At 38.7% G+C, this 17,122-nt stretch overlaps 1 protein-coding gene across 5 annotated transcripts in view; it reads left to right on the top strand.

Moving 5' to 3' along the window:
* The window catches only part of OSBPL8 (oxysterol binding protein like 8), a 96,002-nt gene that overhangs the window by 68,107 nt on the left and 10,773 nt on the right, over positions 1-17,122 (top strand). For all 5 annotated transcript variants that reach the window (XM_075724851.1, XM_075724988.1, XM_075725054.1 and 2 more), the window contains 10 exons: positions 1,266-1,346; positions 2,260-2,361; positions 3,601-3,804; positions 8,402-8,486; positions 9,656-9,827; positions 12,963-13,197; positions 14,585-14,769; positions 15,542-15,623; positions 16,186-16,284; positions 16,718-16,814. In XM_075724851.1, coding sequence (XP_075580966.1) covers positions 1,266-1,346; positions 2,260-2,361; positions 3,601-3,804; positions 8,402-8,486; positions 9,656-9,827; positions 12,963-13,197; positions 14,585-14,769; positions 15,542-15,623; positions 16,186-16,284; positions 16,718-16,814 — 1,342 coding nt within the window. The remainder of the gene's footprint in view (positions 1-1,265; positions 1,347-2,259; positions 2,362-3,600; positions 3,805-8,401; positions 8,487-9,655; positions 9,828-12,962; positions 13,198-14,584; positions 14,770-15,541; positions 15,624-16,185; positions 16,285-16,717; positions 16,815-17,122) is intronic.

The raw sequence follows: 17,122 nt of genomic DNA, 5'->3' as shown, positions 1-17,122 counted from the left end.
TGCATGTTTTTTGACTGTCATTTTGTAGTATTCCAAAATAGAAATTTGGTGAATAGACTTTGCAGTCTGAAATTTGAAATGACTAGTCAGAAATGTTGAACAGCTTCTCCTAAACTGTCCTTGAATTTACAGTTTAGAAGGTTACATTGATTTTTGCTTTTTCTTCTTTTTTTTTTGACTAGGCAGGAACTTTGGGTCCATCAGGCTTATATTTCAGTGCATAAAGAAGTGCAACTCTTCACAATTTATCTGAAGTGTATACATAGTGGATACCTACTCAGTGTTCTCTGACTTGCAGTAGGAATGACATGATAACTGTGTGATAGACTCCTGTTTTTTTTGTTGTTGTTGTTTTTGGGTTTTGTTTTTTTGTTTGTTTGGGGTTTTTTTAAGAGCTCTGTATCCCAGGATGAATCTTTGGTGTCTGTAGTTCCCTTTCAACTTGTAGGCAACAGATGCCAAGGAATAAACTTTGAACCTTACAAGATGAGGGGAGAGGCAGGAGGGAGAAATCATGTGGTGCTGAGGCAGCATATTGTCCTGCCATGAACAAGGACTTGGGTTTCATGAACAAACCTGGGTCTCGTTCCCCCGTCTATCGCCGCTGTGAGCTTCTTCTTGAAGATGACTTGCAAAAAGTAATCAGAGCGTGGGATTAGGGAGGAAGGAGCAGAACAAGTGCCACTGGTGGGCAGTTGTACTCTGATAATTTATAGAGCACTGAATCCTAGATTGAAGAGTTTGTATTCTCCTTCATGGGTCATGGGGTAAGTGCCTCTATAGCAATCCATTTGGAGGAGCTGTCAAGTTGTGAATGAAGATGTTGGGATTTGTATGTCATGGGAACATGGGAATGACTCCTGTGTTTAAGCACCAGGATTCTCCTAAAACCTTCTCTCTCTGCTAAAATAATGCCTAACTAGTCAAGACTGCGACATATCAAGTAACAGGCTACATGGGCTAAATATTTACTGTGTATAGTTGAGCTTCTGGAGGAATCTCAGACTTCTTTCCCATAAAACCCTTATGAAAAAAGACTCCATAAATAGGTGGTGAACAGCTCGTGTTACAAGTTGCGGTTTGTTGGTTTTGGTTTGGGGTTTTTTTTTTGTTTTTTTAAGTGGGAGAAACAGTAGAGAAGTGAGTGGGAATGGGAACCTTACAAACATAACTGCACTTCAGACACTTTCTAAAGTGCCTGCAACAGTGATATATCCTTGTATCTATCATTGTAATTTATTTATTATGCGTTTTGTGAATTTCAGTCTGAATCCAAGCTTTTCAATGGCTCTGAAAAGGACATCTCTTTATCTTCAAGCAAACTTACAAAAAAAGAATCTCTCAAGGTGAATTAATTTCCAAGTAACTCCTCATGGACTATAAATGCATTCACATAGTTTTACTATCTTCTATTAATGCATTCAGGTAGTTTTACCATCTTCTCTAACAAGCAGACAAAAATGCCAAGTAGTGATGAGACCTGTGGAATATTTAAGTATTGTGAGAAGTTGTGGTGTTGATTCTCTTCAAATCTTACTGTACTCTTACTTGAGTATGGGTTTCTATAATGCAGTCTTTAAGATGGCACAAGATTATGGGATAACTGAGAAGATTATAGATAATTCAGGTTGGCAGGGACCTCAGAACATCTACATGCAATGAAATGACAAATTGAATTATGAAAGTTACAATTTGCATGCAGTACCTCTGGTTTTTCTACTGCCTTCTTCCCCCTTTATTGTAACAAGACCAAACTCCACTGTTTGGCAGATACCATGTCAGGAGAAACATAAAATTATTTGCCTCTAAAAGAGGGAGATACATTGCTGCAGACTTCTGTTGGGGAGGGAAAGTAACTGGTGTGTAAAGACTACTGATCAGGTAACATAGCTGTAAATCTGAATCTAGCCCAAATTTGGTTTTGTACTTTACACCAGCAAAGGAAGGAGGGGAGGAGGCTTGTTTGGTTGGTTGGTTTTCCCACTGTGATTCTAACAGGAGTTTCAAAGTCCTCAGTCTTAAAAGCAAATTGCAGAAGAATCTGAAACAGGTTACGTCATAGCTGCTCTCAAAACAGAGCATGAAATAGTTGTTTGCACCTTGAAGTCAAATGCTGTGTTTTAAAGCTACTTCTCTGTATCAGTGTTGCAAATTGAATTTAGCAGGTTTTTCCACAGCTTACACTGATAGATGTCTTTTTGTGCTCTGATTACTGGGTTATGGCTGTGGCATTGTAAATATTTTTATTATTATTTACAGGTTCAAAAGAAAAATTACAGAGAAGAAAAGAAGAGAGCTACAAAAGAATTGCTTAGCACTATCACAGACCCATCAGTTATTGTTATGGCTGACTGGCTGAAGGTCAGAATCCAAGTGTGAAACCTGAGTGGAAGATGTAGCAGCTGCTTGCTGCTTTCTGACCAGAATAGAAAAGGCTCAATCTTTTACTTGCTGTTAATGTTTTTCTTCAAGGACGGCAGCCACTAACTGCGTCCCAGAGTCTCTGTGCTCAAGTCCTAGGGGAATAATAGAGGAACCTAGCTCCCACTTACTGCAGTCACCACAGTCACATGCATCTTGTGTGTATAGCCATTAACTTCAGATGAGTTGGTTTAAGATTCGTATTTTGTCCTTTTTATTTTACATTTTGAATTGAAGCTCTGATGGGTTTGTAACAGTAGTGAAAGTGGTTCAGTCATATTAGGTATTTGCATACAGATTTCTTTGTGTATTTCTGCTAATTTTGCTTTCCTCTCTTAAGAACTAACTGTTCTCTAGTACTGGTACAAAAAGTGAGGAATTAATTTCTCAAAGATAGCAGTCAGTATCATCAACAGTAGTGCAGTTTATATATTTGTATATAGTTCCTTATGTTTGCAAATATATTCCTTGGAAATTGTACAAGAAAAAAGATCTGTTACCCATTTATATAGTTAGCTCCAAACAATAGCTTGTCTGGAAAAAGTTTCTCCAGTTTTGGCAAAAATCTTATGTAAACAGGCTAAACGATTGCTCAGAGGTCAAGCTGGCATTCAGTCCTACAGACACAGAAGTAATTAAAATCCAGAGTTGACAGAATTGATGCAAGCAGTCTAATCAGATGTGCAAATTCAGGGACTTGAAAGGATCTTACATTTCACATATGGGTTGAAGCTAAGAGCTGTTATAAGACGTTTTATCTAAGAAATTCAAATGTATCTGAGTTATTTTGTGAATATCCTATTTTTCTTATCAGATGTCTGCCCTGTTTCCAGAGGAGCTCTGTTTCCAAAGATTATCCTGTCTTCATGCTAGTGATAAAATATGTTCCAGATAGGAAAATGCATGAAGGTTTCAGATGAATTGTCATGCTTCCAATATCTGGGTGTGTGTATACCCATTTGTAAAATAAGTATTTATCAAGAAAGAATAGAAGAGTGAGCATTGAAATTGTGCCTTTGTATTGTCTTTGATAAACCTGGATAAACTTTTGATGGACTTGATAAACTTTGCTTGAAATAAAAGCTAGGAAATAATTTCAATTTTAATTTTCATTTTGTTAAGGGGTATGGTTTTGATATTGGCTCCATTGAGGTATAACTGTAACTATTTATCTTCTAGATTCGTGGTACCTTGAAAAGCTGGACCAAACTGTGGTGTGTACTGAAACCAGGAGTGTTGCTTGTTTACAAAACCCCCAAAAATGGCCAATGGGTAGGAACGGTGCTCCTGAACGCTTGTGAACTCATTGAGAGGCCTTCTAAAAAAGATGGCTTCTGTTTCAAACTTTTTCATCCTTTGGAGCAGTCCATATGGGCTATAAAGGTTAGTGGTAGCATATGTGGTTCTTAACAGATGACTAGCATTAGCCAGCTATAAGACAACCTTAACGAAAAGCTGAACTGCATTTTCTGTTATAACTTCAATGGTTTGTTTATTCTGAATATAAGCCTTCAACATCTAGTCCTCTTCATCACAAAAAGTATTTGATTTATGCTGCTCTGTATATGTAAATAGCTTCAGAAGTGTGGTGTGCAGATTGATGCCATTAAAGAGGTTAATGCCATCACTGGCAATCATGTAAGCAGAAGGAATGAGTGTATAACATTGTGTTTTACATCAATCAAATCTGAGAAATTAAGGAGGGAAGTGATTTATCAAAATGAAAGAGTTGAGATATGTTACAAACATTTCTTGGCTTCCAAACCTATATTAATGTAATAAAACGTCAGCCTTGTTCAATTTGCTGGTAAGAGTAGAAATTCAAATGACTTCTTTGTGCACTAATAGCTTATATTGCAACTTGTTAGCCAATTGTGTTTCTTTTTGGCTACAATTTTAGGAAGATAAATGTTTTCTTTCAGTTCTGGTGTCTGTTTGCTTTGTCATACATGGCATAATATCATGAGCAGCTCTTATCTGTAAGTGTTGAAAAGCATAGTGTGTTCTGCACAGCAAAAGTTTATTTCAGTTTCTCATAAGACTCTTTAATGTTTGCTATTACTCATTGTTTATACTCTAGTAAACAAACTATTGTATTCCTTGTTTTGTGTTTGCATATGGAGAGGGGGTGCGGAAGCACAGCACAAGTGAACATACTTACCTCCTGAAATAGTATCTTGCTTTAGATGAAATTACTGTACAATATTAGGACCCTTGTCATAATAAATTAATTATGCCCTCTGCAACATACATCTTAAGATAGCTACTAATTGTGAGATGGTATCTTCTGAATCTTAAATTGATATAGATGTACTGTCACATCTGTAGAATATGCTGCATTGTTTTTGTCTTCCTTATCTCAGACTGGGAAGTCAGTCAGCTAGTATAATTCCTGATGTTTGTTTCTGGTCTTTCTGAATTGTTATCCTTATCAATGTTATCTAAATTTACCAAACTTAGACCATCTTTTATAGTTACTTTTGAATGATTTTATTTTAATATTGCTTAGGAGGACTTTTGACTAATTAGTGGTGATCTCACATTTGCAGAACACAAACTTCATATCCTTTTTCAAAGCTATAGGGTTTGGTGTTAATGTACTTTAATTATTTATGATCATGTATACATACATTGCAAAGTGGTGGCCTGTCTGCAGAAGATCACAAATCAGTCTTATATTTCTTTATTGCTTGGCAATGAGAAATGGATTTGTTTGTTTTTTTAACTAGATATTTAGAATTTAGAGGACATGCCCCACCAGATTTTTACTTTTTTAAGGTAGGTCAAATTTTGAACCTGAACAAGTTGATATTGTCCATTCTAAATGTGCTGAGAGCTGGAGTGGCGTTTGTTCATTTTGGTATGGCTATTTGCAGTTGAGAATTACTGGATTTAATTAGATGAAAGGCCTTGAAGTTTGAAACCTTTTTCTGCCTTGTTTACCTAGTCAATTATAATCTCCCAGTTACAGATTTATTATCATGAGGCAAACTTTCATAAGCATAATAGCAATTGACTGATTTACAGAGTAGATTTACCAGAACAAGCCTGAAGTCTAAGGCAAAATGAGCCTTGTTTGCGGTCAGTGCAGGAAGATGACATTGCAAGAAACGTTTACATAGGTATAAGTACTGCAGGAGATTTTCTCACTTGAACACACTTCCCACGGTGTGTCCTTCTGGCACACTGCAAATTCTCTTCTGCAGTAGTTTGTGGCCAGTCACTTCACACGCTCCCTTAAGCCTGTTGCTGTGGTCTTTGATGTTCCTCCTGCACTCTGACGTAGCTGATGCACTGCACTTTGTTCTGTCTTCCTCATGTGCCTGGTCCTGATGCCATTTCAGTTTTCTAAAATTAATAACTAGAAGAGTTACTGCAAATAATTTTTCATGAGTAAATTTAGTCCAGTGTGACTGCTTATCAGTTTTTATTGCTTTCTCTGGATGTTCATGGCATTTGAGTTTTATTGGCATGAATATTCTGTAGGAAGTAAACGTCAAAGTTGTTTTTAATCTAGTCTAATTTTTAACTTGCTCGTTACCTTGCATTGGAGTAGTTGTACCATCATTCTGTCAGGAACAGAGACGGTTCAAATAAAGTCACCTAACAAATGGAAACTAATGTCTCTCTTGTACAGAACACTAACATACTGAAAACTGATTTTGAAACCATAATGGGTGATATAAAAAAAAAAAGTCCAGTGCTTTTGGAACAGTAATCAATTAGAGGAAATCAAGATCCACAAGCAGTTATTCCAAAATAAGTCAACCTACTTAAATGTTTGCTGCAAATTACTCATTCAGTTTTAATCAATGTATTGTCAAAGCACCTAGGGAGTATAGCTTTCCTGCATTAAAAAAAAAAAAAAAAACAAACACCAAAACCACACTTCATCTCTAAATTATAGTAATTTGGTACAGAGTAAGTAGTGTACCCTGCATGTCCACAGTATAACTCTAAAGGGGAGAGCTCATGGGCAGAGATCTGCCCTTAGTCCGTGTCCTGTGACCCGAGAGTTTTGAGGATTTGTGATGGCCGAGGTGTTTGCATGGCACTGGTGCACCCTTGGTGCCACGGTCCCCTCTGTGCAGTGCCCCAGCACCTCTCCCAGCCCTGGTGCTGGACTGTGCCTCGGTGCTCTCCCCTCCCCAGGGGCCCGCTGAGAGTGAGACCTCTTCCCTGCCTGCCCACCCTTGGGGCAAGGGTTGCTCATGCATGGAGTTGTCCCTCCTGGTTCTCATAACTAGCTACCTCCTAATCCCCATGTTGCCGCTTCACCAAAGACTTTTCGTAGGCACAACTTCCTCCCCGCTCGGAGGGGGACTGAGGTTTGGAATCTTGTTTCTAACACCCAAGTTGCTGCTACTCCGTACTGACTATTCGGGAGTTTCTGAACATCATTTACATCAGCACTAGCTTGCCTGTATTGGTATTAAGTGCCACCAAGACTCCTCGTTACTTGCCTCTCACCCTCAGAAACGTTCTGGCTGTTTCATTTGCTTGCTTCTAAAATATCTGCCTTTATCTGCTTTTGCTCAAAACTTCTGCTGGCTTTCCAGTTCCCTCTTCTAAGCCTTGTACTGGCTTTTCATTAGGCTTCTATCTGGGGGAAATCAGTCCAGACCAAAATGTGTTAACTCATCAGTTAGGCAGGCTTAACCCAGCTTTCAATGATAGCTTCAAGTATGTTTAATACAGCCCTCTTTGCCTACCAGTTGTCTTAAAGTTACCATAGGTAAAGTTTTTTTGAACGGGCTTTAAAATGGTGTTTAGCATTTTATTCCAAAATGAAGCTCGACAGAAATGGAAAGGTCTTTTGGATTTTTTTTTTTCTTTTAATTTGGAATGTGAAGAACTTCGTAGTGAAAATTAAACTTTGGCATTTGACATCCTCTGTGTGTCTTTTAGTTGAACATAATGTCATGGTGTTCTGCTGATACCCTTTATAGAGAGACTTAAGCATCTAAATGTCTTTTATGGACCTGTGCGTCATCTTTTTATTTAAATGCCAAGCCTACAGTTAGGCACCTAAATATTATGTGGAATTGACTACTGGATAGGTAGAGAGGTTGAAGGGGAGGGAGGGAGGGAGAAAGGATGAGTGGGTTCCTATAGCAATACATAGTGTTTGGGTGGGAGAGATATTTCCATTTTATTTAAATATCAGTTGACTCATCTGTCTTCTGAAGACAGGCAAAAATCGTGGAGTTCTGGAGCATAGGATGCTGCTGAGACACCAAGCACGTTGTCATGTAAAGTAAGCATGAAGTGGATCACTGAAGAGGGCCTCCTGTTCTCTGCAGGGGTTTGGCTTGCCCTCGTGTCTCTCTGTGCTATGAACCATAACATCCTCACAGGAATTGAGAGGAACCTTTGCTCTCATCCAGAACAAATGAGACTGGAGGGGGAAGAGCCAGTTGCTTTACAAATGTGGGGTCTTTGACTAGGCAGCATTTTTTGTAAATCAGCTCTCTTAAACCACCCCACAGACATGTCTTTTGTTTTGCTTGCTTTCAATCTTACCTCTTCAGCTGAAATATTGAGCTGAAGAGGAATGGCTTGTCCCTTGTGATCTCTCTATACCCATCTGCAGGAATCCCCGGACAGTGAGGGTGACTCCTCTGTGGCATTCGTTTTGATGCTTTTGTCGTTTTGCTATAAGTAGCATCAGCAGAGCATTTCCAAGTTGCTATGCCAAGTCTGATTTACAAAAAAAAACCCGCCAAAAATTATTTGAATCCCAAAGACCGTTCTTTTTAAAGTGGGGTTGAATTGGGAGCTATTGGGAGCTTAGAATGAAGACTTTGAAGAAGAAATCCAGTAAAAGAGGGCTGTCCATCTTCCCATTCATGTCTTCATTAGATGTTGCTGAGTGACAGTAAATGGCCCTGCAGTGTGTCAGCTTGTTATTACATTGAATGATAAACTGTAAAACTGAATTAAAATGTCTGATGCTGTTGCTTGTTTTGTGTATTTCAAGGGTCCCAAAGGTGAAGCAGTCGGTTCTATAACTCAGCCATTGCCCAGCAGTTATTTGATCATCCGAGCTGCTTCAGAATCAGATGGTAAATAGATATTTCAGTGGTTTTCTGCAGTGACAGCAGTTAGTTATTAGAAAGAGATGGCTTCAGTTGTCTCACCATGTCTATTACGGTACTGTGATTGCAGTTTAATCATTAAGGTTCTCCCTTAACTTAGTGCATTCAATTGTGTTGGTACTAGTAGTTTTTCATGGTTATTAAAGGAAAAATTTGGCATAAAGAAACTGTCATTGAACTCCTTGTGGTTGCCTTGTGTTGCCTGGGTAGAGGAGAGGGAAAGGTTTATTTCAGATTTAACTACATTAAAGTATGTCTAAATAATCAAGCCTAGTGCCTTTCTGAAGTGCTGATGTGGCCTTCCTTTTTTCTAATGAAAGCATTTGTGTATTACAAAGTGCAGCAGTTGCACAGAGTTCTAGTAGTAAAAATTCCCTCCAACTATAGTTTTGTAACACCCTTTGTCACTGGGAAGGTGGTGGTTGATGTCAGTGCAACCATCTTCAAAGGTTACAGTGTGGAAACAAAATTTAAGATGGTTGTGTAACCTGTCTAGCAGCTGCTTTCCTTCTACTGGTTACTTAAGCATACCCCTGCAGACTTTAAAAATAGGACTCTATTTGCCTTCTGTATTGAAAAATGGATGACATACATGGAAATGAAGAAATAAGGAGTGGAAAGAACACACAAATTTGTTTAGTTACTTTTTGCCAAAAAAAAAAAAAAAATTAGAACGTCTGCTATTTTATATTGAAATGGCATTTATATGCTATCATTATAGCTGCTTTTCCACATTGTTATTGTATTACATGAGCAAATTTTGTGAACTGATGAAGTTACTTAGTCTTAAAAACTAGAGCCAGGGCTGCAGGCAACTTTGGAGGAATTCAACAGGCAGGCTCTGGATGGAATCATACTTGCATTAAGGAAGAAAAGCTGGAACATGCTCTAACAGAATCATGATTTACCTTGCTTGTCCTACCCTGAAGCATCCCTTGTACCAGAGCTGGGTAGTTGTGAGTTGTTTTTATGTCCCCACCAAATTATAAAATCCAGTGCACGTAACATGGAACAACTCTGAAGTATGTCTTCAAAGGCAATGTAGGCAGACCAAAAGGATCATGAAATTAGGAAATGGAAGTTGTATAGTTCAGTTAAATCCTTAATTTTTAGCCTAATAATATATTTGTCTTTAGGCAGGTGTTGGATGGATGCTTTGGAGCTGGCACTGAAATGTTCAAGTCTGCTTAAACGTACAATGATTAGAGAAGGTAAAGAACATGATTTGAACTCTTCAGCAGACAGTACTCATGTGTCTCTCTATGGTCTGCTTCGTGCCAACAACTTGCACAGTGGAGAAAATTTACCGTAAGTGAATTAATTACTAAACCTGATTCTCCTTTTGGCAGAACCTTGTAGTGATAACTTCGTCACAGGGAAAATCTCTTTCTAAGGTTGCAGTTCTTTTTGCTTCTGAATTCTCTCTATCTGCCTTATTTGCACTGTGTTTTATATTGTATGGGGATAAAAAGAAAAAATCTTTTTTTCACACAAAGTGGATACAGAGGAAAGTTTGGCCCAAGCAACTCAAAGTTGAGTATCACATCAGTAAGTTTAAGTACTTAGTTAAACTGTTAAAGTTTCAAGTTCTTGTATCTTGAAGTTCATCTCTCTTGTTAGCTTCGCCTGAAAATAAGAAGTTTAGTACATGTGACAAGAGTTGGTAGATGTGAATACAAGTTGCTGTTTTTTGGTTAAATAAATTAATAATCTTACCATTATTTAAATGGTTTCAGCATGTCTCAGCTTTGAATCATCAGATGGATAAATAATGATTCAGTCACCCTATTATTATATTAAATTAAATGCACAAAAGTTGAAATTATCTGGTATCTAATGTCTGAGTGCCCTTGAATAACTCCCTGTTTATTTCAGTAAATACTTTCAGCCACATTTTTTGGAGTATAAGCTTTTGTGGAAATACATTATTAAGCAAGCATGGTGAATGAATGGTGTTTTCAAACATTTCAATTGTGGTACCAAAGTGCATTAGAAAATATAAAAGATTTAGTCCTTTATTTGAAATAATTGGGTCTGAAGCTTGCACTATGCAGAGTTTCTCTCAGTAATCTTCCACCAATTTGATGTGCTTTCAGGTGGACGTAAATTGATTTCAAATAATCCCTTCCACCCATGAAGATTTAGCTGCCCATCTGTCTTTTCTGGTGGGCAGGAATTTTGTACTGCTCTTAAGAGTATGTGCCTGTATTTGAGACAGAAGACCTGGACTGGGAGAAAAGCAATTCCTTCTGGCATAGATAGTCTGAGAAAAGCACAGAAAAGGCAAATTATTGCCCCTGGCCCAGATTGAAGGCCCTATCCAGATGACCAAGCAGACTCAGCTACAGTTGTGCTCCTTCCATTATCTCATGAAAGCAATATAACTGCTGTGTACAATTCAGCTGGAGATCTGTACTCATGAATAGTAGTTTAATATCAGCAGCTGGCCCAGATTACAATCACAGCAATTAGCTACAACTGTTAAGTCTAATTAAGAATAATGGTTTAATTAAGTAGATGTTTGGATATAGCATATTCTAAGCGTATTCAAGTGTGCTTAACTGTCTAAGCAACAAAACCTGCAGGCCTAGTTTTAATGGGGTTGGCAGGAGAGGGAGAAGAAAGGTGAAAGCAACTTTAGCTTCAACTAAGAGCTAGCTTAAAAAAGTACGTTAACAGCGAGAGGAGGTCCAAGGAAAATGTTGGACTGATATTTGTTGAAGATGGTCACCTGAAACATAGGGGTGAAGAGAAAGCAGAGACTTTCAATGTTTTTTTGCCTCAGTCTTTAATAATACTGGTAGACCTTGGGCTGCCCAGTCCTCCAAGTTGGAAGACCACAAGTGAGGCAACAGTGACTTTCCATTCGTGGCCACTGAAATTGTGAGAGACCAATTCTATCAGCTGAATTTTCATAAGTCCATGGGACCTGGTGGGATTCATCCCAGAGTACTGAAGGAGCTAGTGGATGTTATGGCAGGACCCCTCTCGATCATCTACCAAAGGTCTTGGGAGTCTGGGGACGTCCCTGCTGACTGTAAGCCAGCCAACATTATTCCAATTTACAAGAAGGGCGCGAGGGAAGACCCAGGAGGCTACATACCTGTTAGTCTAACCTCAATACCTGGAAAAATGATGGAGATCATACTGGGTGCTATTGAAAGACATTTAAAGAACAATGCAACCATCAGGCACAGTCAACATGGGTTCACAAAGGGAAAGTCCTGTTTAACTAATTTGATACTCTTCTATAATAAGGTACCCGCCTAGTGGATGAAGAGGAGGTGATGGATGTAGTTTTTCTGGATTTTAGTAAGGCTTTTGATACTGTCCCTCACAGCATCCTTCTGGACAGGTTGTCCAGCTGTGAGATGAGCAGGTTCACTATGTGCTTGGTGAAGTACTGTCTGAACAACAGGGCACTGGAAGGTGCTGTTGACTCTTGAGGGACGAGAGGCCGTGCAGAGGGATCTAGATAGATTGGAGCATTGGACAATCATCAATGGCATGAAATTTAACAAGAACAAATGCCAACTTCTGCACCTGGGACAGAGTAACACCAGACACAAGTATAAATTGGGAGAGGAGTGGTTGAAGACTAGCCCTGCAGAAAGGGGTCTAGGGGTGCTGGTTGATAATAGGCACAATATGTGGTGTGCCCTGGCAGCCAAGAGGCCAAACCGCATCCTGAGGTACACCAAACACAACGTAACCAGCCAGTCAAAAGAGGTGATTATCCCACTGTATTCAGCATTGGTGCGGCCTCACGTTGAGTACTGTGTGCAGTTCTGGGCCCCACAATTTAAGAAGGATATGAAGGTCCCTGAATGCATCCAGAGTAGGGCAACAAAGCTGGTGAAAGGACTGGAAGGCATGTCCTGTGAAGAGCGGCTGAGGACTTTGGGTTTGTCTAGTCTGGAAAAATAAAAGGAGGCTGACGGGCAACCTCATTAGTCTCTCCAGCTTCCTGAGGAGAGGAAGTGGAGAGGGAGGTGCTGATCTCCTTGGTGTCCAGGGATCGGAGCATGGCAATAGTTCCAAGCTGCACCAGGGAAGGTTTAGACTGGACATTAGGAAGCATTTCTTTACCGAGAGGGTGGTCAAACACTGGAACAGGCTTCCTAGAGAGGCGGTTGATGCCCCAAGCCTGTCAGCGTTTAAGAGGCATTTGGACAGTGCCCTTAATAACATGCATTAACTGTTGGTCAGCCTTGAGGTGGTCAGGCAGTTGGACTAGAAGACCATTGTCGGTCTCTTCCAATGGAACTGTTCTAAACTTGGTGTGTTTGACATCTTATATGTTTCCAGCAAAGCTAGTTTGACATTGCTGCCAGATCAGGCTTGATATTGGCAATTTTAGTGTGTATTTTATTAGGATACTGGTTTGGAAGCATGAAATCATTGTGTGAAGTTGAAGATTCATTTAGCCTTTATTTTCTTTAGGTTAAATGACAGTGAAATTGAACGGCATCACTTTAAAGATCAAGATATGTACTCTGACAAATCTGATAAGGAAAATGACCATGACCACGAGGAATCTGATAATGATGGATTGGGGAAAAGCGAAGAAAGTGATAGCGACACATCGGAGCGACAGGACGATTCTTACATCGATCCAGAACCAATTGATATCAAGGAAACTACTTACTTAGAACAGAGTCATGAAGAACTTGGGGAGGTAAAAGTGCTGTTGATGTAGTGAGCAAGCAGCTCCTCCAAATAGCAAGCTGATTTTTTAGGGGTCAGACTATGCTTGAAAGCTAGCTTGCAGGATTGGCTTTCATATTTTCAGCAATAATGGGGGGAAGAAGCTCTGTTCACCCATGTTCTGCTCTGCTTTGCCACTGTTGTGTCTGAGGTTTTGACAGAGATAATGAGATTATCTGGAATATTGCTCAGACAGAAGGAGCTCAGTTTGAAAGGGCCACCTGCAGCAGAAGTTGACCATGTCTACCTGTCATTTTGTTGTTACTTCTTTTTGCTTTTTATTAACTTACTCCTGTTTTTTTCTTCAAGTAAAAATCTTCAAGTTGAATATTTTATTGCAGGGCGACACCTCTGTTTTTCTGCTGCAAGAGAGGAGTTAAGCAGCCATGGGGTCTGCAGAATTCAGGGGCAGGCTTGCTGTGTTTCTGATGTCACCTTGCATTCTAATACAATGCCCCAGAGCTGCCATTTCACTTCTGCAGATTGCCTTATGTATCTACACAGGCAAATATGACAGGGATTTGTATGTTTTACTTGCTATAAAGGTACCAAAACACTTAGTAACAGAAATGGAGATGAGCTTTTTCACAGACCTCCCCTTTCTTCTCAAGTGCTAACTATGAGTTGGCCTTTTTTTTTTTCATACCTATGGGACATGAATATTTGTGCTTTATTGCTTTCTAGTGTTGTTTCTAGAAGAAGCAGTAGTTTAGGAAAAGTTGAGGAGTTGACAATAAATTCTTGAGTATGCATTTTAGAACTGTTCTGGAAAGAGGGATGCTTTTCATACAACCTTTGCTTTTCCTCTCAGAAACTGTAAGGAAGAATGTCTCCCCTCTTCCTGGACAGGAAGGAGCATATTGGGGTGCGGCTGCTGGTTTTGCTCACCCCTAAGTAGTGGTTTTCTTTAAGGAAAATCACTGATACTGTTGACTGGTCAAGGCAGTGAAAAGCATAAATGTTTCAGCTTTCATGGTGGGCGAAAGTTGGTAGAATGAACAGCCTTTTGCAATATAAGTCCTGTACATTAGAACACAGGGTAATATACTTGATGCCTAGGAAAGGACTAAGGGCGGAATTTCTGAACAGCATTCTACCTCAAATTTTAGTTTTAGGGCTGATGAAAACAAAATGCAGTTTTTAATGCTGAACAGTATGTCTGTCATACTTCATTAAAGATGTATCGTAAGTGTATTTAGAGAAACTTGATTTTTCTCCCATAGTTGCTTCAGCTTCTCAGAGTCGTGCATTTTAAGTATCCATTTTCCATTTTCACTGTGTCCTTAGAATGTGTTGACCTGTCTTCTGGAGGATTATTTTCTTTCTCCTTTCTGTAAGCAGTTTTTTGTTCATCCTAGGCAGGGGAGGCTGCTCAGACAGAAGTAGTGTCAGAAGAAAACAAAAGTCTGATTTGGACACTGTTGAAGCAAGTCCGGCCAGGAATGGACTTGTCCAAGGTTGTACTGCCTACGTTTATCTTGGAACCTCGTTCTTTCCTGGACAAGCTGTCTGATTACTACTACCACGCAGACTTTCTGTCCGAGTGAGTCAATCCTATCTCTGGTTTTCATTCCTTTCATTTTTTAAACTAAAATGGGGTAACAGTGTATACTGAAACGTTTGATCCGGTCTACTTAAACAACATTGTAGACCGCTTAGGGTTTGAATGTTTGTCTGACAATGTATCAGTCATCAGATATCCTTGTTTTCTGAAAGCTGACTGCCTGAGAGCTCATATGGTACACCTTGAAGTCTGGCCCCTCTGAGTAATAGCAATTGTGTTGCAGACATTTCTGGTTTAGCTTTTGGAGACTGATTAGAAGACTTCTCAAAATTAGTTTAATTTTTTTTCCTAGAAGGCATATTTAAAATGGTAAAAAAACAGTACCAGTTAACCTTTTAAACACAGTATTAAGTTCCATTCAGGTTTATAGTTGCCTGCTCAAATGTAGCTAACAAAGACTGTAAATTGAAATATCATTCAACAGCAAGTTCTGTACATGAGTAGGCTGGTTGTCTAAAGTAGTACCTTTTACAAATGGAAGAACCTCAGTGGGGGTGGAACAGGATTTAATGTCACAAAGAACAGACTCAATTATGGAAATACCATTTCTGATTTTTTGTTTGATTTCCATTTTCAGACAATTATTTGAAAACTTTGAATTTGATGCAATCAGGCTGAAAGTTTTACTGTACTGCAAATCACAAAACCTTTGTTTTAGTCAGCTCCTAGATACAAAATATATCATGACAGATAGCATGTTACAACTGAAATAATATTGATATTTGATCTGCGTGTTCTGTTTGTTTCATAGAGCTGCTCTTGAAGAGAATGCTTACAACCGCATGAAAAAAGTAGTGAAGTGGTATTTGTCGGGATTCTACAAAAAGCCAAAGGTGTCCTCTTGCATATTATTTTGTCTTTACTTTAGTCATTGTGTCTAGTTTGAGGGTTTAGGGTGAGGGTTTCCCTTGGAGTAGAAGTGGAACTAAACATTTTGTGATAAAGTTGAGCCAGTTCTATGCTTACTATTCTTCAGTGATAACAAGCTGGAGTTGGAGGAGTAATATTTCCACTACTTCATTTAGCTTTACACTAAATATTCTTTATGGTCATGTTGGTGGGAAACAGTATTGAAAGAAGAAAGTACCTACTACCTACCTTCAGACAAAAGGTCTGTAATAATTCTCCTACAAAAATTCTTATATTCTGTTTATCCTTATGTGTAGCCTGGAATAGTGTAGCAGATACACTAAATCAGTGCCAATTTCCTTAGAATGAAGAGCAGAGTAACTGAGCATAATATTAAAATGATGAAATCAAGTACAATGTGCTTCAGCATATATATATTATGATTTTTTGTGTGTGGGTCTTAACTTTATCGGTCTGTCACTGAAGATATTTTGTAAGTTCTGTTACCTGCATTGTATGGTTACTCTCTGTTCTGTTTCTGTTTAGGGACTAAAAAAGCCATACAATCCTATACTTGGTGAGACTTTCCGTTGCATGTGGATTCATCCAAGGACGAATAGCAAGACTTTTTACATTGCAGAACAGGTAGCTGCAATAACCAGCACAAGTATTTTGAAGAAAACCAAATATATAGCATTTTTGTGTTAGACAAACGATGTGGCAGTTTCAGAAAATGTATTTAAGTGTATTAATAGTATCCTAAAAGCTCTCCTGATGAGTGTAGGTTCTTTTACCGATGTCTCTTCTAGTGTGTCTTCCTAGACAGACAGAGAGGAAGGTGTTTCCAGCATTTCTGTTTCCTCTTCCTCCAGTAAAAGTCAGGTGCTAATTTTCTTAACTTTTGAAATTCAGTAAGAATGTTTGCTTGATCTTTATTTTTAAAGATTATGGTCACATTTTACATATATCAAGTGTATCTATTACGTGCAGCTTGAATTTTGCATTCAGTCATTATTAGCTCAAGGTTTATACTATGTTGCATGTTTTTTTTTTTTAAATATGTGGTTTTTTTCAACAGGTATCCCATCATCCTCCAATATCTGCCTTCTATGTTAGCAACCGCAAGGATGGTTTTTGCCTTAGTGGTAGCATTCTGGCCAAATCCAAATTCTATGGTAAATAATGGTGGTTTTTTGGTACCTTTATTGAGGAGTGTAAAATTGGTGCAAATGAGCTGTGTTTTGTGGATGAAAGAAGGCTGTTAGAAGAATCAGGGGTTTAATCATTGTATTATCCTTTCCTTACAAATTTTTGCTACTGATCTTCAGAATATTAATTTCTAGTTTTGGAGTGTTTTAATTTTTAATTGTAGATGTTGTGTATTATAGTGGCTTCACTAGGCAGGATAGATTGCAATGCTAAATATACTGATGTTCTTGATTTTATGGCTCAGTTATTAGGAAATGTTGACTGTTGGCTTGCA

The sequence above is a fragment of the Pelecanus crispus genome, chromosome 1 (genome assembly GCF_030463565.1).
Source record: "Pelecanus crispus isolate bPelCri1 chromosome 1, bPelCri1.pri, whole genome shotgun sequence".
NCBI lineage: Eukaryota > Metazoa > Chordata > Aves > Pelecaniformes > Pelecanidae > Pelecanus > Pelecanus crispus.
Note: the sequence above shows the minus strand (reverse complement) of the source record. Positions and strands in the feature narration are given on the sequence as shown.